Here is a 22,117-nt window from a genome sequence, read left to right as displayed (position 1 = left end):
CCTTCTTGGCTGCATGGTTTCTCATCTTCGTTTTTCTGTGCCTACCCTCTTCTGGGTTTCATTAATTTCCTAACAGTATGAATATGAAAGTAAATGTCTACCAGTCTGGAGTATGATTTGGAATCCCTGCTGCCCACCTCTGTTTGGCTGATTTTTTTTTCTTTTTACAAATTTTCTGAAGAGGTAATCTGATTGGCTTCGCTTAGGTGTCTTCCCTGGTTCACCTGAGGCAAGTATGTTAGGGTCTGGGATATTACAGGATTGCCCTTCACTGGTAATCTGGGTCTCCCAAGGAGAGTGTTGCTGAGGAGAGATGACCAGCTCCATAATCTTAATCTCCCATGTTCACATAGTATCTGTGTATATCTTTATTATTATATGTATATCACTGAATTATACTTGTTTGTCCTTACTAATCTGATTTTGAGGGCAACACCATATCTCTTATTCTTAATATGGCATAAGGTACAAAATAGGCAGATATTTTCCAAATGCGTTTTATAAAGTAGTTGTATTAGAAATTTTGGGGAATGCTATGCACTGTACCTATCATCTAGTATTATCCATATTTTAGAAACCTTTGAAACTTGAGTAAATGCTTTTACAATAAGAAATTACAACATTTATAGTCCTGCGGCTAACTAGAGGATCAGTAAAATTAATATTTTAGAATCCACAGATTTTTGGGTGCCTGACTGCCCCAGTCAGAAGAGCATTCAGCTTTTGATCGCAGACTTGTGAATTTGAGCCCACATAGGGTGTAGAGATCACTTAAATTAAAAAAATTTAAAATATTTTTTTAATTAAAAAAAGACGCTAGAAATTTTTGAAGTTAATCACCAGAAACTGACTTGCTCCCTACCATTTTTTTGAAGATTTTGTTTTTAAGTAATCTCCACCTGACATGGGGCTCAGACTCACAACCCTGAGGCCAAGAGTCACATGTTCATTGACGGAGCCAGTCAAGCATCCTTCTCCTTCCCATTTTTAAAGCTTCATTTACCCACCCTATTTTCTATGAAGTAAGTTGGTTTCTTTCTTTCTTGTTTTTGATGGAGATTAAAGAAAAGCCAGGTATTTTTATCAGCTGAATCATTTGAATGATACTATTCCCATGCCATTTTGAATTCTGTTATTAATGACCTAAAGGATCATCTTGCTTTGACACATTCCATATTAAAAAAAGGAACTAATACGACCGATAATTGTCTGATATCATCTGAGTTTTTATTCAGGTATGGTAATTGTGCCATCGTGGTTCTCTTTGCTCTTAACCTTGCAGTATAAAAGTGATTTTTCTACTCTTTCACATCCCATAATATGAAAGTTATAAACCAGAAACAAGCAGAGAATCATTAGAGAATCATGTTTTGTAGTATTTTTCTCATAACTACTCCTAAACACTACATGACACTAATTATATAGTGGGTATATAGTACATTATTATAGTGCAAATAACTATAATTTAAACCCCTTCTGTAAGTTTTTCCATTTTTAATTTTTTAGTTCAGGAGCTTTTAAGAGTGAGTTGCCAGCAAGATGTCCCATTATACCAAATACTTTATTTTCTACAATAAGACATTTTCCTACACAATATAGCCCTGAAAATCAATAAGTTAACATTGATATATTGCTATCATCTAATCTGCAAATCACATTTAAATTTTGCCAGTTGTTCCAATAATGTCCTTTTATAGCAAAAAAAAAATTCTGTCTAGAATTCACATTGGAGTTAGTTGTCATGTCACTCATCTTTTTTAATCTGAAATAGTTCTTCAGTCTTTTCATGGGTTTGATGACTTGAGCACCTTAGAAGATGAAAGACTAGTTTATTTTGAAGCGTTTACCTCAATTTGGGGTCGTGTAATATTTTACATGATTAGATTCAGGTTTTTTATGTTTTTGACATTACTTTATAGAAGTGATGCTGAGCATCCTGTTGGAGGACATGATACTGGTTTTCCTTATTTCTGATTTTGTTAACTTGAATCATTTGAGTAAGTTGATACTTGCCAGAGTTTTGTAATTAAAATATATTTTATCAGGAGATATTTTGGAGGATATAAATGTTCTGTCTTATCGAATGTTGAATTTATTCTTTTATATTGATGTGGATTAATAGAATCCTATTTTATTCATGATATGATCCATTACTGTCATTATTTATTTTGATTCTGCAGTTGTTTCAGATTTGACTACGTTATAGCCAAATTCATAACCAAGTCCTTCTTTATTTTCTTGCAAAAGATATTCAAAGTCCATCCTGTATTTGCCCTACCCTATCCCTGGAACCAGACAATTCTTAAAGGAGCCCAGGTTCCTTTTGGTTAAGGATGGTATTTAGACATTAAGATCTGGGTGCCTCGTAGATGTATTGCTTTGAGGGTATCCATGTTCTCAGGCCCTCAGTAGACAAAGCTAGGGAAATATATGAACATATATGCAGATATATATGTACATATTATCATCTATATCTTCATATCTCTGTTGCTGTACCTTTATATCTCTTTTGAAAGTTAGGAATTCACACCAATATCTCCAATTTTCATCTGATTACCAAGATTCATTCTGTATAATTACCTTCACCTCTAGTGTGAATTTACCTTTACCCATTACATCCTTGATATATTTGTGTATTCTGTCAATCTCTATGTGTGTGTATAATGAATCACCTGTTGCTACTGTGCCCACTCCTCCTCATTATGTAGATGTTCTCCATCTTGGGCCCTGTTATACTATGCTGGACTTGTACCACTTCTGTCACTCACCTCGTGGTTGCCTCCTCCTACTTCCCCAGCTACTCTCCGTATCCACAGACAGTTTTCTCTCTCTGCCTCAGCTATGACACTCTGGACTGTCTGCTTCCCAATAGCCTGTCTAAGCTGCTTTTCATTAGGATGTCCTTATATATGTTTTTTATGGAGGCTTGATTTTTGTATTTTAAGTTATAAGAAATGGCTTGCTAGTTAATTTCTCCCATTTTCTTCTATTCATTTTTCCTTGAAATGTTCTTCTTTACTATTTTCTTATAGGCATCTCATATTATGTATGATTTTATTTGATAGTAGATCTGTTGAATAGTTCTAAAAGTCCTAAAGGGTCTTTCTACACTACTTTTATTTATTTATTTATATATTTTTAAAGGTTTTTTATTTTTATTTTTATTTGGCAGAGATCACAAGTAGGCAGAGAGGCAGGTGGAGAGAGAGGAAGGGAAGCAGGCTTCCTGCTGAGCAGAGAGCCTGATGTGGGGCTCTATCCCAGGACCCTGGTATCATGACCTGAGCCAAAAGCAGAGGCTTTAACCCAATGAGCCACCCAGGTGCCCCTATTTATTTTATTTTATTTATTTATTTTAACGCTACTTTTCTTTTAGATGTGGTTTACATAAAGTTTCTATATGGTTGGTAGTCATAGAATAGCAAGGCATAAGAATTGATATACATAGTGTATAGCAAGGCATACCAGCTGGCAGGCACAGTATAACATTAAAAATGTTCTTTTTTTTTTTTTTTTTAAGATTTTATTTATTTATTTGACAGACAGAGATCACAAATAGGCAGAGAAGCAGGCAGAGAGGGAGGGAGAGGAAGCAAGCTCCCTACTGAGCAGAGAGCCCGATGCGGGGCTTGATCCCAGGACCCTGGGATCATGACCCGAGCCGAAGGCAGAGGCTTTAACCCACTGAGCCACCCAGACGCCCCAACATTAAAAATGTTCATGACCCATTTTTTTAACCTTGAGTAAGTTGCCCTTTGGAACCTCATTTGTGAAGGTTAGGTAGAAATTTTACTTCTAAGCTTATCAAAGATTATTACAAGCACAGAATATTCTTTTAAAAGTGTACCAGATTAAAGCCACATCATCAAAGTAAAATGGTTGTGACATTAGAATTTATTTAGGTTGGGGTACCTGGGTGGCACAGTTGGTTAAGCGTCCAAGTCTTAATTTCTGTTCAGGTCATGATCACAGGGGTGGTGGAATCTGTGCTCAGCATAGAGTCTGCCTGAGATTCTCCCTCCCTTTTCTGCCCTTCCCACTTTTGGGTTCTTTCTCTCTCTCAAATAAATAAATAACTTTTTTTAAAGTTCATTTAGGTTGTAGTATTTTCACATTTAATTTTTAATCATTTGCAATGTTCTGAAAATCACATTTAAACATTTTTTTAAAGATATGAAATAATGTAGTATATTTATTTTTTTAAAGTACAATCACAGCTATAAAGTAGAGAAATTTAAAGAAGACAAAGACCAAATCTGTTCATACACAGGATTGGGCATTCTAATACACAATATGACATGAATCTTTCCAAACAAGTTGCTAAGAAACAGCTCCCATGTTTAGTGTTAAAAATAAAGCAGTCTTAATTGTACTACTGGGTATTTACCCCAAAGATACAGATGTAGTGAAAAGAAGGGCCATCTGTACCCCAATGCTTATAGCAGTAATGGCCACGGTCACCAGACTGTGGAAAGAACCAAGATGCCCTTCAGCGGACGAATGGATAAGGAAGATGTGGTCCATATACACTATGGAGTATTATGCCTCCATCAGAAAGGATGAATACCCAACTTTTGTAGCAACATGGACAGGACTGGAAGAGATTATGCTGAGTGAAATAAGTCAAGCAGAGACAGTCAATTATCATATGGTTTCACTTATTTGTGTAGCATAACAAATAACATGGAGGACATAGGGAGATGGAGAGGAGAAGGGAGTTGAGGGAAATTGGAAGGGGAGGTGAACCATGAGAGACTATGGATTCTTGAAAAACAATCTTAGGGTTTTGAAGAGGCAGGGGGTAGGAGGTTGGGGGAGCCAGGTGGTGGCTATTATGGAGGGCATATACTGCATGGAGCACTGGGTGTGGTGCATAAACAATGAATTCTGTTACGCTGAAAAGAAATTTTTAAAAAAATCTAATTATAATCTGGACTGTAAGTCAAAGAATGGAGAGCAAAGAATGAAATTTAAAATATAAAACAGAAAAATAAAAAAATAAAGCAGTCTTCTCATTTAGAAAAATCAAGACAGCATTTGATTAATAAAGTCTATTTTTTTTTAAGATTTTATTATTTGAGGAAGAGAGAGTGGAGTGAGTGAGAACAAAATTGGGGAGTGGGGGAGCAGTAGAGGGAGAGGGAGAAGTAGACTGTCTGCTGAAGAGAGAGCCTGGGACTCAGTCTTAGGCCCCCAGGATCATGAGCTGAAGGCAGATGCTTAACTGACTGAGCCACCCAGGTGCCCCAATAAAGCCTGTTCTTCCCTCGGTTTTAAAATGCTTGTTGCTTGTCTTCCAGTTATCATAAGATCTCTCTGATAGGAGAAATTTGAGAGGGAGGGTGGGGGGTTGTGGGAGGTTGTGGGGAGCAGGGAAGGGAAAAATGAAACAGGATGGGATCGGGAGGGACACAAACCATAAGAGACTCAATTTCACAAAACAAACTGAGCCTTGCTGTGGGTGGGGGGGCATGGGGATCGGGTGTTTTGGTTGTGGACACTGGGGTGGGTTTGTGTTGTGGTGAGTGCTTTGCAATGTGTAAGTCTGATGATTCATAGATCTGACCCCTGGAGGAAATAATACATTATATGTTAATAATAAAAAATTAAAAAAAAAATGCTTGTCTTCATTCAGAAACTGTAAATTCATGAGAAAAATTATTTTTCTGTGGTATAGAAATACCTGGAACTACAAATTACAAAATATTCCATTTTTTAATGAACAAAAGTGTTTTCCCTTCCAAAATGTAAACATCTAGCAAATAAAACAAACATTATGTTTCAGATAGAGAAACACTAGTAATTTGCTTATGGAAGATTTGGTGGTAACATTTTGTTATTTTGGTGATTTGGTATTTGGTGGTAGCATTTTTGTCTGTTCTAAATATAAAAGCACTTTAACAAAAGAACCAGGCCATTATTATTTAAGGTCTATTCCTCCACCCAGTTTCCTTATCTGAATAGAAACTCTCAGTTTCTGTAGAATTTTGGCTGTAGGAATAGACCATAGGAAAAGTCTGAAATATCTAAAAGTTATTTGGCTGGAGAAAAGTGTTTTCTTAAGATTTGAAAGTAGTCATTCATCACTTTGTACTTAAATGCATTCCTCAGCAAGCATCTTCCCCTACAAGACTTTAGAATATAGCACGGGGTGGGGCACCTGGGTGGCTCAGTGGGTTAAAGCCTCTGCCTTCGGCTCAGGTCATGATTCCAGGGTCCTGGGGTCGAGCCCCACATTGGGCTCTCTGCTCAGCGGGGAGCCTGCTTCCTTCTCTCTCTGCCTGCCTCTCTGCCTACTTGTGATCTCTGTCAAATAAATAAAATATTAAAAAAAAATAAAGCACAGGATCGGGCTTCTGGAAAGGGCTGCTTCTAGCTGGAGCACCTACAAGCAGGATATTCTTGCAGGCATTCTGCATGCAGTACTGCTGAAGCTCTGCAGACACCTGGGATACCTTGGTCCTCTCCATGCCTGCCTCCAGCTTGACCTGTTCCATCGAGCCACTGCTGCAGGCATTTACACTGGCTGTAGAAAACATGGCAGAGGTGCTGGGCTCCTTGACCTAATAATTTCATTTCATTTCTAGAAATTCCTTTTATGAATTTTTTTTTTTTTTTTAAGATTTTATTTATTCAGGGGCACCTGGGCGGCTTAGTGGGTTAAAGCCTCTGCCTTCAGCTCAGGTCATGATCCCAGGGTCCTAGGATCAAGCCCCACATCTGGCTCTCTGCTCAGTGGGGAACCTGCTTCCCCCCGCCCCCCCGCCTGCTACTCTGCATACTTGTGATCTCTCTCTGTCAAATAAATAACTAAAAATAAAAGAGAAAAAAATTTTATTCATTTAATAGGGAGAGATCACAAATAAGCAGAAAGGCAGGTAGAGAGGGGGAAGCAGGCTCCCTGCTGAGCAGAGAGCCTGATAGGGGGCTCTGTCCCAGGACCCTGAGGTCATGACCTGAGCTGAAGGGAGGGGCTTAACCCACTGAGCCACCCAGGTGCTCTGCCTCCTGTGAAAATTATTATAGGTATTGCGCATAGATTCATTATCAAGAATATTAGCTGATGATAAAAATCTAATAATAGTGGTTTAAGCAAAAAACAGAATCCATTAATAAAGAATTAGTGAAAATATGCCATAACCTATATGATGGAATACTATATAGCCATTAAAAATTACATCTAATGTTTAATAATATTACTATTTAATAATGTGGCAGAATTTAGGTAATTGTATTTTAAAGAAGGCTGTAACTCTGCCTTTACAGTTTGTAAAGCTGTGTATCCCTGTACATTAGTAAGACTGGAATATGTACTCTGTGGATTGCTGAACAGTAAGTGGTGATATTTCAGGTGAATTTTATTTTTTCTTTTTGCTTTTCTGTATTTTTATGGGAGCAAATTTAAAGTTCCTTACTATGTCTTAGTTCAGTAGATAAAGTTCAGTTCATATTATCAAATAACGGTGACCTTCTGAACTCCAGGCTTCTACCTTAAAGGTTTTTTAGAATTATGTAAGACTCATAATTTATGTGGGATACCTAATAGTGGAAATTGCTGTGACTATGTTGTAACAGAATTCAAAGTATACCAACTTTCAAAGTATACCTTAAGTTTGGGGTTCTAAAGTAAAATTCGTAAGAGCAGTGAAATAGAGAAACATTTTGGCGGGACCATGTACATGTTTATTCATGCAGTTGTCTTAGGAACCTGGAAAGAAGTCTGCACTGCATGTTTGATTAGCTTATGTGAACTCCCTCACAATCCTGAAAGCTTCTTGAAAGCAGGTACCTATCTTAGTTCACCACTACATCCCTGGCATCTGGCAGAGTGCCAGACCCAAAGTATACACTCAAGTATTTGTTGGTTGAAAGAAGAAAAGAGGTAACTCTGATGGCACTGTATCATGGGGTCTAGAAAGATAAAGGACTATTAGAAGAAGAGTTAAAACTGAGATTAGAGAAACGAAAGGATGTTTAAATTTTGTCTAGAATCCTGGTGTGTATTCTTTATGACAGTGATTCTCCTACCAGTGTAGGTTTGGATGTTTGCTAGAGAATGGTGTGGTATATTAACAGTTCTCTATAGTCATCAAATTCTCCAATAACATAGAGTTTAACAAAGCCTCCTTAACCCTATGAGCATATTTCCAGCTTTGCTGTAAAAGGGAGATGATCCTCCAGGCACCTGGGTGGTTCATTCGGTTAAGCATCTGCCTTTAGTTCAGGTCATGATTCCAGGAGACTGGGATCAAGCCCTGCATCAGGCTGCCTGCTCAGCAGGGAGTCTGCTTCTCCTCCCTCCGCCCTCCCCGACTTGTGCTCTCTCTCAAATAAATAAAATCTATATTTAAAAAAGAGATAAGCCTAGCTGTAGAAGCTTGAGATTCAGTTTAAGGAAGAGATAGTATTTAGGCCTCCTAAAACACCATCATTTATGTCTCAGGGTCCTTCAACTGTTGTATTTATAACTACTTCAGCTAGGTTTTAGAAAATAATAAGGAATGGGAATTTTTGTTGGTTGACTAGGAAATAGGCTGATATGTAGGTAAGGAACTTTTGTAGTGAAAGGGGGCAGTTGTAATGGTGAGGAGTAGAAAAGATGAGAGAGAAAAGGGTACCACGGGCTCATTCCCTTAGAAAGCGCATTTCTGGAACTCTCAGTTTAGTTCCTGCACTACCTGTGTATTCTCATAGTGTGTTAACTTTTATTCTTACCAAAGGAATTGAAACTATATTTTCGTAGTCCTCTTTTCTTCTGCTAGATTAAAAGTCTCTCAAGTACAGAAACTCTTTCTTCATCTTTGTATCTTAGGATATATTTGGTGTTTAAATGTTTCTTCAACTTAACTGAATTTAAATTTTGCTTTGAATTTTCATAGCAATGTAAACTGTATTTTATTAGTTTTAGAAGAGTTTTTTGAGGTAGAACTTATTTGAGTTCATATCATATGGCTGTTTATTCATTCCCTAATATTTAATGAGTAAATGGTGCTGTGAGGGTAGGCACTGTTTTAGGTAATTAACCCAAAGATAAATTCCTTGCCCTCATTAAGCTCACATTCTATAGGTAGTGACAGAAACATAACTTTTATAGATTCCCTTTGGATTATTTTAGTGTTCTTTTCCCTCTTCTCACAGACAGCATGCTAAAGTTGGATGTGAATGGAGGAATAGAACCCTACCAGATACAAGTTTTGCCTGGAAACCAAGGAAAAAACTTCCTTCTTCTATCTGCTATACCAAATCACCCATAACTCAAATACTCAGAACTGTGGCTATTTATACATTCTTCCACAGGAATTGTCCAGTTTTTCTGAGCAATACATTCTTGATAACCACATTTACAAGCAAAATTATGAAAAATAATTTTTTTCTCTATTCATCAGTGTCTTATTTGAATAAGCATATAGTTACTCTTCACCACTGGATGGAGTTTCAGTGAATGTAAGATGAGGTATTTGCAGAATTATTTATTATTACTATTTTTTCAGCAATCTCCATACCCAGCGTAGGTTTAGAAGTTGTAACCCTGAGATCAAGAATCGCATGCTCTTCCAGCTGATCCAACCAGGCCCCCCAAGCAGAGTTGGTTTTTTTTTTTTTTTTTTAAAGATTTTGTTTATTTATTTGACAGAGAGAAATCACAAGTAGACGGAGAGGCAGGCAGAGAGAGAGAGAGAGGGAAGCAGGCTCCCTGCTGAGCAGAGAGCCCGATGAGGGACTCGATCCCAGGACCCTGAGATCACGACCCGAGCCGAAGGCAGCTGCTCAACCACTGAGCCACCCAGGCGCCCCCCAAGCAGAGTTTTTAAAGTGGGCCACTGACCTGGATAGTTTCAACATGTTGTACTTGTTCTTAAACTAATACCAGAGATGCACGGGTAGTGAAAGTCAGTTAAGCATCCGACTTGGTTTTGGCTCAGCTCCTGATCTCATCGGTCATGAGATCAGGCCCCATGTCGACCCTGCATTCAGAGGGCGTCTGCTTGGATATTGTCTCCCTCTGCACCTTCTCTCTCTTTCTCTCAAGTCTTTTGTAAAAACCTTAATATCAAGTAAATAAGTTATAATATTGTGGAAGAGGGAGATGCTTACATAGATGACCTATATTATGGGACGATAGAATTTTGATGAATTAGGCTGAGAACTTGATCATCACTAAGACTGTATTTTAAGAAGTTAAAAACCTTCCAAATAGATATTCTAAAATGCTACATCTCCTCTTTCTCATCAGATTTCCAAAGTCAGGAGTTTTACTCTTTCAATATCTGCCTTTCAACCACTGCCCTAAGGACTGAATTAAATGTTTTTTCTCCTTTTACCCTCTGTGGTGGAGTTGGATATATGCATACCTATGTTTAAGGCATTAATATGGATATTCATATTGTAGGAGCAGTATTCTTTACCTCTTATAAAGATTCTTAAGAGTGACAGGATTTGGGACGCCTGAGTGGCTCAGTTGGCTAAGTGGCTGCCTTCGGCTCAGGTTATGATCCCAGCGTCCTGGGATCAAGTCCCACACTGTGCTCCTTGCTCGGCGGGGAGCCTGCTTCTCCCTCTGCTCGCTCTCTCTCCCTCTCTCTGACAAACAAATAAATAAAATCTTTAACAACAACAAAAAAAAGAGTGACAGGATTTCGGGGCACCTGGGTGGCTCAGTCGGTTAAGCATCTGCCTTCAGCTCAGGTCATGATCCCAGAGTCCTGGGATCAAGCCCTGCATTGGGCTCCCTGTTTGTCGGGAAGCCTGCTTTTCCCTCTCCCACCGCTTGTGTTTCCTCTCTTGCTGTGTGTCTCTCTCTGTCAAATAAATAATTTTTTTTTTTTTTTTAAGTGACAGGGTTTGGGGTTGACAGTAGTCCAAAGAATAAAATTATTCAGGTGTTTTTATTTCCTGTGTTTCAAGCAGTGTTTAGAAAACTATTCTTAACAGTGTGAAACCACTTTGTTTTTGTTTTGTTTTTTCAGTATCTTTGCCATGAAAAAGAGGACGTGATAAGTTGTTCAACTTATGAAATTCAAGTTACATGTGAATTCTGCCAGGTATGTATGCAGTATTTGGTATTTTTACCAATTTTTCATATTTTAGATCATAAAAATTTTTATAGTCATTTCTTGATAAATATTTCAGTATTTCTTTTGATAATTAAAAAGAACCCCACTTATCCAGAATATTAGTTTAGCAGCTAGTCCTATTGTGTCTTTTTTTTTTTTAAGATTTTATTTATTCATTTGAGAGAGCACAAACAGGGGAAGGGGCAAAGGGAGAGGGAGAAGCAGACCCCCTGCTGAGCAAGGAGGCCTATGTGGGGCTCAATCTCAGGACCCCAAGATGATGACCTAAAGGCGACACTTAACTGACTGATCTACCCAGGCGCCCACTATTTTGTCTTTAAATTATCAAACAGAACATCGAGATGTGCCTAACTATGACAAACATAAACATATTTTAGGGTTTGATTTCTAGAGTTCCAAATAATACTAGTCCCATGGGATGTTCTATGAAAACGCATTTTGAATTGCATATGGATGTGGCTAAAATGCCATATTCTAGGTGCTTCTCTAGTCATTTCACTTGAATATACTAAAGTCTCTGAAAATTCCTATGAAAGAAAAAGTCCTCCAGCATTTCCCAAATCTGTTGGTTACATATGTTTTTTCTATAATAGCTGTTGTCATCCCTGTTGAAAATGCTTTGGGAAACATTGCTTTGAATGGTTAACAAGCTAATGTTGAAAAAGGAATAATGTTTCCAGATTTTTAATTGAGTCAAATACAAGACAAAATTTAAAACCTACAAGTTGTTGGAAAAAATAATTGGGAACTTTAAGTCTAAATCAGATATAGGAAAATAATCTTTACTCAAAAATTTCTTTTTACAGTTATTTTTGTCCAAATCAGGATTCAAAAAGGATTTACATTTGATTAGTATATTTATTTTATTCTATTTTATTTTATTTATTTATTTTTTAAAAAGATTTTTATTTATTTATTTAACAGAGAGAGAGAGAGAGAGAGAGATCACAAGTAGGCAGAGAGGCAGGCGGGGGTGGGGGGATGGGTGGGGTGGGAAGCAGGCTCCCTGCTGAGCAGAGAGCCCGATGTGGGGCTCAATCCCAGGACCCTGAGACCATGACCTGAGCCAAAGGCAGAGGCTCAACCCACTGAACCACCCAGGCGCCCCAGTATATTTCTTTTTTTTTTTTTTTAAAGATTTTGTTTATTTATTTGAGAGAGAGTGAGCACATGAGCGGCAGGGATAGGCAAAGGGGAGGGAGAGCAGACGTCCCTGCTGAGCAGGGAGCCAGTGTAAGGCTCAATCCTGGGACCCTAGAATCATGACCTGAGCCCAAGGTCGCCCTTTAACCAACTGAGCCACACAAGCACCCCTTGCTAGCATATTTATTAAATCTCCTTTAATCTATAGCGGTTTCCCCCTGCCTCCTCTCTTTTGTTCTCCATCACATTTATTTGTTGAAGTGACCAGTTCTTTGTCCTATAGAATTTGGCTGACTGCATCCAGATAGTGTTGACAGGTTTCACCTGTATTCCCTGTATTTCCTGTGGCAAATCTAGAGATGCTTGATTAAATTCAGGTTTGACTCCCCATACTGTACACACACACACACACCACCCCCCACCCCTGCCCAAGAACACTTTCATGCTCTCTATTGTATCATGTCAGGAGGCACATAATTTCTAATAGTCCCACTCTTAGTGATGTTAATTTAAGAATGACCTATGAGTTCATTATCAAGTTCCTGTCACCTTTTTTCCTAATGGTTATATGATGTGGCCTAGATCCATTATTTCATTGGGTATTAAAGTGGTGATTTTCTATAATTATTTCATTTTTTCTTCACTTAAACTGTCGAACAGGAAAGAATTAGCCTGATAGACCAAAGTTCCAAACCTTTTTTTTTCTATAATGTAAAATGCATGTTATATGTGTTTGCCTACTCGTTATAAAAAGATGGAAGGGAACTAGGGCTAAAAGATCAGTAAAAATATTTTATTTCACACGAAAATAGAAAAGGTAGTAAGCTTAGTGAAAAGCATATAATATTACATTTAAAATTATTATTTATTTAAAAATATGTACTGTATGGGCGCCTGAGTAGCTCAGTTGGTTAATCATCTGCTTTTGCCTTAGGTCATGATCCCAGGGTCCTGGGATCAATTCCACATCTGGCTTCCTGCTCATCGGGGAATCTGCTTCTCTTTCTGCCCTTCCCCCTGCTTGTGCAAGGCTCGAGTGCCCTCTCTCAAAAATAAATAAATAAAATTTTAAAAACAAATAAATAAAATAAAAATCTATACTGTAAAACACTAAGCCATTTCTTAATGTTTATTATAGGCAATACAAGGACCTGTGGAATATGAGTGATGACAAACCCTTTCTATGCACTGCCCCTGGATGTGGCCAGGTAATATATAAATTACTTTAAAGCATTTTGTATGTTCATATTTACTAAAACACTGATGAAAGTTTATGTTATCATTAAAGGGATTCTCCTACAATTTTTGTAAAATTCTGGAGTTAGAATGTAAATTACCCAGAAAAGTTTTGGTAAGAAATTTTTTCTTTAATAGTACAGTTTTTAAAAACAATCTAATATGGAAAGAAAAAGTTAGAAATCTTAAATGGAAAGGTAGATACCTATCCACCTTTCACCTACTATTAATCCAGGGCTTAATAGTGTCTTTTACTATTTGTTGACAATTTGACCCTTTACCATTTGACCATTACTGGTTGAAAATAATTGTAAATTGCTTAATTGGAAATAAAGTATACATTATCTTATTTGAAAATTATTTTACTTGCCGAACTCTTAACAATATTAACTAATATTTACCTCTGACAGTGTCACTAATGCATTAATATTCTTAATCTAAGTCTCACATCTTCACCTAAGTCTCACATCTTCAGAGCATGTATGAAAGCATTTTCAGAAAATAATCTTTCCATATTCTATCAAAAAGTAGTATTTCAGTGCTCGCTTCGGCAGCACATATACTAAAAAAAAAGTAGTATTTCAGTGTTTTTAACAGACCATTAATTATTAATCTATTGCTGTTATAATAATTCTAACTTTAAAATAACATAGGCACGAAGAAATGAAAGAATAAATTTAATGTGTAGCCAGATTACCGAGTACTTAAATATTCAAACCGTAAATCATAAAAAAGCATTAGTGTTTCATTGGTTCTTACTTGTTTTCTTTAGTTGATGTTTTAAATTGACATATAATTGATGTACAATAAACTGCACGTACTCACAAAGTCAGTTTCATGTTTTAATGTATATATGCTCATGAAATCATCACCATAATTAAGATAGAGAACATACCCATCACCCCAAAAGTTTTGTCATTCCCAGTTCTTACTGTTTCTGCCTTTGTAAAACATTACTCTGCCATATGTCCCTATTGATTAGTTTGCGTTTTCTAGAATTTTATGTAAATAGTCATATAGTATGTACTTTTTGTCTGGCATCTTTTATTCCTTATAATTAATTTGCAATTTCCCCATGTTATGTGAGCAATAGTTAATTCCTTTTTGTTGAGGAGTAATATTTCATTATTACACAATTGTGGACATTGGACTTATTTCCAGTTTTTACTTATTACAAATAAAGGCAGTATAATCATTTGTGTGTAAGTCTTTGGTCTGAATGCAAGCTTTCTTTTCTCTTGGGTAAATGTGTAGAAATGAAATGTGGGACCATATGTTAGATATTTACTTAAAAAATTGCCAAACTGTTTTCCAAAATGAACGCACCACTTCACATTTCCACCAAGAGTGTATGAGTCTTGTGCCATTTCTTTGCCTACATTTGGTGTTGTCAGTCTTCTGATTTTAGCCATTTTTCACTGTGTGTATACTGATATATCATGTGGTTTTAATTTGCATTTCTTTGATGAGAAGATGAGCACTTGTTCATGTGCTTATTGGTCATTTGCATTATTTTTTGTGATATATCTTTTCAAATCTTTTGCTGTTTTAAAAAGTCTGGTTGTCTTTTAATTGCTAACTTGTGGTTCTTATATATCCTGGATACCAGTCCATCGTCAAGTTTCTCCAAGTCTTTTGTTTGCATCTGAATTTTCATGACAAAAGCTTTTGCTCAACTGGTCTTTCTAATTTTAATGAAGTCTAATGTGTTAATTTTTTCTCTTTTTATGGCTGTTGCTTTCTGTGACTTATCTAAGAAATCTTTGCCTACCTTTAAGTCACAAAGGCATTCTCCTTTGTTCTTTCTGAAAGCTTGTTTTTTCATATAGGCCTGTGTTTCCATCTTGAATTACTTCTTGCATATGTATATACTGGTATGAAGTAGGATTTGAAGCTCACTTTTTTTTTCCCATGTGGTTTTTCAGATATTCCAGCACATTTGTTGAAAAGACTTTTCTTTCTCCATTAATTTGCTTCAGCTCCTTTATTGAAAATCAAAGTGTGGTATAAATGCAGGTCTCTTTCTGAGCTTTCTACTCTGTTCCTTCCATCAGTCTGTCAGCTTTTATGCTAGTACCACAATGTCTTGTTTACTCTAGCTTTACAATAATGCTTCCAGTCAGGTAAGGTAAGTCCACCAATTTAGTTCTTTTTGAGATTTTTCTGGATAGTCTTTTAATTTTAGTCATTATTTGTGAGGGTATAGTGGTATCTCATTATGATCTTAATTTTCATGATACATCTAAAGATGTTGAACCAGGGTAAAGATAGGAAGTTAACCAGGGTTAATGCTGCTTAGATAGGTTTATCAGGGAATGCCCTCTGATAAGATGACATTTGAATTAAGACATGAAAATGTAGGAGCGGACCTCTGGAGGAAGTTTTTTAAAACTGAAGAACAGCAAATAGAAAGTTTCGAAGGAGGGGATTGGTTTGGGTGTGTTGAGAAGGACGACTGTTGTGGCTGGAGTGTGTAGTGACCCACAAGGATAAGAGTAAAAGAGTTTGTCAGGTAGAATAAGAGTCCATATCCAAGAGGGCTTTGTAGACTGTGATAAAGTGTTTGGGCTTTATTCACAGAGCAATGAAAAGCCATTACTGAGCTAAGAGTGGATACAGGGAGTAGAGACTGAGATCTGTCAGGTGAGAGATAATGGTGGCTTTGTCTAGGTGCTAATAGTGGGCAGTACAGAGAAATAGACTGATTTGACATGTATTTTGGAGCTATAGTAGATATTCATTTTTTTCTATAAATTTAAGAAAGCTAAAAAAACTGTATTTCCCAGAATTTTTTGTGTATAGTATTTCCTAGGAAATCGACAGTTCAAAAAAAAATTGATTTTAGAGGGGCACCTGGGTGGCTCAGTGGTTTAAGCCTCTGCCTTTGGCTCAGGTCATAGTCTCAGGGTCCTGGGATCAAGCCCTGCACCAGGCTCTCTGCTCAGCTGAAGCCTGCTTCCCCCTCTCCCTCTGCCTGCCTCTCTGCTTACTTGTAATCTCTCTCTCTCTCTGTCAAATAAATAAAATCTTAAAAAAAAAAAAAAGAAAAAGAAAAAGAATTGATTTTAGAAGCACCAATTTGGTGGCGGTATTTTTTTGTCATAAGTATTGCTATTATTCCAAATTTGAACTTTACCTTTAATGCACTTAAATTTAAATTTTCTAATTTTAAATTTAAATTCCAAACTTTAAATTTTAATTTCCAAATTTAAAATTTTTTTTAAAACATGTTTTGTTAGTGTTATTTTGGAGAGAGACCTATAAAATTAGTGCAAAGAATTTAAACTGTTTTTTTCTTGCTATTAAAAGTGTTTTTAGGGCGCCTGGGTGGCTCAGTGGGTTAAAGTCTCTGCCTTTGGCTCAGGTCATAATCCCAGAGTCCTGGGATTGAGCCCTGCATCGGGCTTTCTGCTCCGCAGGGAGTCTGCTTCCTCCTCTATCTCTCTGCCTACCTGTGATCTCTGTCTGTCAAATAAAATAAATAAAATCTTTTAAAAAAATGTTTTTATATGCCTCAGTCGCTATTAGGTATTTCACAGAAAGAGTTCTATTGCATTGTTTTAAAGTAATGTTCCATTGAATTTGATAAAAGAGACAAAGTGAGATAATTTAGTGAAAGATTAATTTGACATTGTAATGCTTCTATTTTATTAGTATCTTTGCTTTTGGTGATGCCTTTCTTTGAAAATTATTTCTTAGGTAGAATGTTTATGCATTATAAGCTGTTTCACAAAGGAGTTAAAGATTCATTTTATTTAGGCAAAGTTTCACCAAAGGTGTGTAAATTGTGTGTGTGTGTGTGTGTGTGTATCTGTGTAGCTTCCTGATGTTGAACAGATTCCTTTAAACTAGTAAAAGAAGCAGTAAAATGAGCTGCTGGCCTTACAGCTTTACAACTTCGTTGTACCTATTCTGTTAAATAGGAAAAAAATTTATATCATGGATGTGAATGCATCTATTAAATGCAGAATGACTGACTTCTTAGGAAGTTAGTTCTGGTGAGTGTTCAAGCCCTAAAAACAGGTTTCTCAGATATCAGAGCTTAAATTCATTATAAAATTTAAGCTCCCTTCCATCTGTCAGGTTACCCTTCCTTTTTAACTTTATAAGAGGGATGGTTATCCATCCTACTTTACTGCCTTTCCCATTGTTTATTCAGCTGTATGCTCAAAGTCTTGTTGTTTAACAAAATACTGTGTATTTTGCATTGGAGTTGTGCTGTAAATTGCCTGGAAGAAAGAAATTATGAAATATTTAATATATTATTACTAGTAGCAGCATTATAATTTTTCTACAAAAACTATTTTTAAAAGAGACCTTTTAATTTGACTCAGAAAGCAATTCACATAGATTCTGCAAAAATTTTATCCTAACATGTAGTAGTAGCTATTTTATAAACATTTGTTGAAAAATTTATTTCATTCATATATATATGTATATATATATATATATTTATATGTGACTCTTTTCCTCATGACAGCCTTTGGACATGATGGCCTTTGACTTTTTTTTTTTAAGTTCCTTGTTAGAGGTAAATCAGTTATTTCAGGTGATAGCTAAGGTTAAACTCCTCTTATCAAGTTCCAGTTTCAGTGTATTTTATCCATGTACATCAATAATATCATATGATCCTGAATTTTTTTTAGGGCCCTTTTAGCTGTACCTTTTCACTCAGGATCAATCTTAGTACCATTTTCATATTTTGTACAATTCTATATGTGATTGCTCTTTGATTTGGATATTTGTGGTCAAACCGATGCCATGCGGGGCTCCATCCCAGGACCCTGGGATCATGACCTGAGCCAAAGGCAGAGGCTTTAACCCACTGAGCCCCCCAGGCACCCCCATTATTAGGTTCTTTGGACATAAAGTGAATCTTGATTTAAGATACTTTCAGTGTAGAATGTAATACATGTGTATTTAAAACTCTAATGGAAAATAATGAAATGCCTACATTATTCTGTAAACTCTACACATATGTTCATTTTCTAAGAGTTGTTATTTAACACTCTATTTTTAAAAGACAACTACTTCTTCCTACCAATTGGGGAAGGATTCTTATAATGATAAAACAAAGGAAGATAGTACTTGGGAGGGAAAGAGCTGGATTATTTTAAGATAAACTGCTTTGTTATCATATTGGTTGTTCTTTCTTTGTTGGATTATAAGCAGCATTTTTTTTTAATTTGGTAACTAAAGAACCCGATTTACTTAATCTGTCCAGGAGTAATATTTCCATAAGATAAGGAATCTGTTGGGTGTTTTTTTAAACATTATATATTTTAAAGTGCACACACAAGCTGGGAGAGGGGTGGGGGAGAGGAAGGGGAGAGAGAGAATCTCAAGTGGACTCCTCGCTGAGCATGAGCCCCCCGCCAACCTGACAATGACACTGGGCTCAATCTCACGACCCTGAAATGATGACCTGAGCTCAAATCAAGATTCAGGTGCTTAACTGACTGACTGAGCCACCCAGGCACCTTAGGAATCCCATTTGATAGTTTAGGGGAACCAGGTTCAAATATATGTAATTTTAACATCCCCATTTATAAGGATGTAGGGTAGAGAATTTATGTTTCTTAATTTGGCATTTTATAATTATTGCTCTGAAGTAACAAAATTTAAGTGCTCCTTATTTTCAGTTACAATTGTTGCTTGATAAGGAGCATCTTCATAAAGGCTGATATCAGACATTTAAAAATGAACTGCTTTGTTATTGGTTGCTATTTCTTTACTGGATTATAAAAAACATTTTTTTATAATCCATACATTACATTTTTTAATGTAACATAAAAAACCTGATTTACTACTTAATTTGTTAAGAGTAATATTTTTATAAGAGAATTCTTGTTTTAAAAGTGGTAAGTAATCTGAAGTCTGTGTAAAACAGTACTTCCTTCAAAAGTCACTGAACCGTAGAATACATATTTCTACTATAATATGGCAAAAAAAATCAATAGTTGTCTATTTTTAGTGTCCAAATGAAATTTATATTAAGTTTCTTTTTAAACGCTCTCAAATGATTTATGTGACTTAATACATCAGTATTGCTTATTCTTGGGTAATGGGTTTTCTATGAGTATTTGAAGTCTTGTATGTTTATCTATACTAACAATAGATTCTTTTATAGTTAACAAACTATTTCATTGTTAATGGTGGTTTTACATGTTGTGGAAATGAATTTCCTTATCATTTTACTTATTTGATCAAATTGAAAATCTTAACTATATTTTAAAACTTTTTGCCACAGCGTTTTACCAACGAGGATCATTTGGCTGTCCATAAACATAAACATGAGATGACACTGAAATTTGGTCCAGCACGTAATGACAGTGTCATTGTGGCTGGTTAGTATATGCTTTTATTAATAGCTTATATACATATTTCACCTGGAATGTGCACAACTTTTGTGTATTCTCTGTAAATAATATAGTCTGGTGATACTCCAATTACTTCATTTACAGTAAATGTTGGCAACATGTATTTTACCCATTACATTTCCATGTTTCCTTCTGACCATTCATTTCACTTTTCCGTGTGGTTTTCCAATGTAGATTTCAATGTATTGTGGAAATTAATTAGAACCCTAGGAGCATTTATCGCATCTCCAAAGTTTACATTTAATTGATAATTGAACTAATGTGATGTTTAGTCAATGTTTCTTTTAGCTTTGTACAAGCTGGTTTGAAATGCTGTGGGAAGGTGGGAAATGATCAAGCTCCTCCTATTGGAGAAAGATCACTTAGCAGACTTGTTCACTAGAATTTTGTTTATACTTCTTTTGGGACTAAAACATCTGTGTTAGTAAAAATACTCTCAAGGGACCTAAATTCGGTCAGTGTCTCTTTTGTGTGTTTTGATCCTGTGAAGATACAGTATCATATAAGCAGATGATTATCTTTCACAATATGTGAAAAGAGAAAATCCATGCATTGTTTTAATTATCCTTTCATGCTGTGTTAGCTGCACCTTTTTTGGTATTTAAATATATATGTACACACATTTATGTATATGGACTCACACATAATATGCATAGTTCTACTGCATTTTGTATATTTTAAAACAAAGTTTTATATAAAATGTAATATCTTTATATAAATTTCAGACCCTTTTGTATCATAACCACAGAGTCACATAAGTATTCAGAAATCAACCGTAAATTATTCTTTTGTCTTTTGAAGTTTGGGTTATACTATTTATCTGGAGTTAATCCTGAAATCTGAATATTCTTAGTATTTTGAAATTACCCAACATAAAGGTTGAATTATCATATGCAAGGTTTTGCAGAGATAATGAGGCAGATGGTTTTTCCTGTACTTTCAGTATCCTGATTTTTATAATGAAAAAGTTTGAGTTAACAAAGTTGGTAATTTTTCAAAAACTATTTAGTAAAAATGAAAGAGCATGTTGAGCATTTCTTTAGTTCCATAAGTAAAAGGAAGCAGAGAAGAGTGAGTTAGGCACTTCTTTAGAATATTGTACATCAAATATTAGGAGCTGGAACCCAAAAAAGTAGTCAAACAAAATAGCAACAGTCTAGGCAGTTCACCCTCCTTAGGCATGAAAGGTCTTTGCTTGTCTGAAATTTATTGCACTAGACCAGTATCTGTAACTTTTCAACTCAAAAATGTTTTGAGATTGGTTTCTAGAAATTTCCTATTGGTTTACCTTTATTACAATAGAAGAATAGAACACATTTAAACACAGCACTTGACCATTTTTTTTTTTTACTAACATGTTGAAATTAGTAGATTAGCATTACTGTGTAAGTGTAATGCATGATGTGTGTGGTATATATTTGATGATCAATATCCATAAGCCACTGCATGTTTAAACAGTTGTGCCTGTGTTGACTTTTCTTTTCTCACACCTAATCATTCTAGTAGTCACTGATAACAGTGGTTTATGCATATATTTTATTTGTACGACTTTTCGCTTCCTTTACCACACATTAGGAGCCTTTTGTTGAGCTGAGATAGATGAACCCTTTGTGAACAGAGGAGACAAATTTCTATTCAGTTTACTAATTCACCTGTAAAGGACTTAAGCTGATATGTGTACTGTGAGCCCTTGCTGTAATACAATTTCAGAAGTCTTTTTAGGGTTAGTGGGTATGTACGTTGTAAACTAATAGGTAAAATGATGCCTTTAGTAATTTAGATAATACTAGTAGTGTTTGAGGTAGGCTTACATTATATCTAATATGTATGACATTATAGTGTTAAATATATTTGTATGTAGTAAGCATCTTATATTCTAGATACATGTGGGGCAAAGATGAAATAATACTAATTACTGCCAATTCTGGGGATATAATATTTAACAAATATGAATTTAATTTTATATAAAATCTTAAGTTAGGAGTCATCCTTATACTTTTATTTAGCTTAGACTAGATTCCTGATAAAACCTGTAACTTGATGCCCTGTGCCACCAGCTTTTATCAGTATGAATAAATAGCCTGGAAAATAATAAGACAAATAGACAAAATCCATATAAAAATACTATTTTTTGTTCAACATGGACCCTAACTAGTATTTATTCCATAACCAGTACATGTGTTAATGTATATAACATGAGTACATATTCAAGTATAGTTAAAATATTTTACATTGTGAGACAGTAGAGTTGACTATTCCTCTATTGCCTAGAAATTAAAGTAG

The 22,117-nt window shown here is 35.7% G+C and overlaps 1 protein-coding gene across 5 annotated transcripts in view; it reads left to right on the top strand.

The window, feature by feature from the left end:
• Positions 1-22,117, top strand: part of ATF2 (activating transcription factor 2) — an 84,833-nt gene that overhangs the window by 19,600 nt on the left and 43,116 nt on the right. For 3 of the 5 annotated variants that reach the window (XM_044242379.1, XM_044242380.1, XM_044242378.1), the window contains 3 exons: positions 10,968-11,042; positions 13,357-13,426; positions 19,705-19,801. In XM_044242379.1, the coding sequence (XP_044098314.1) occupies positions 11,011-11,042; positions 13,357-13,426; positions 19,705-19,801 (199 nt within the window). In that variant the 5' untranslated portion in view covers positions 10,968-11,010. Of the gene's footprint in view, positions 1-10,967; positions 11,043-13,356; positions 13,427-19,704; positions 19,802-22,117 lie in introns of those variants that run through there. The other 2 variants (XM_044242382.1, XM_044242383.1) reach the window with 1 other exon arrangement.

Source organism: Neovison vison, chromosome 3 (assembly GCF_020171115.1).
Source record: "Neovison vison isolate M4711 chromosome 3, ASM_NN_V1, whole genome shotgun sequence".
NCBI classification, from domain to species: Eukaryota; Metazoa; Chordata; class Mammalia; order Carnivora; family Mustelidae; genus Neogale; species Neogale vison.
Note: the sequence above shows the minus strand (reverse complement) of the source record. Positions and strands in the feature narration are given on the sequence as shown.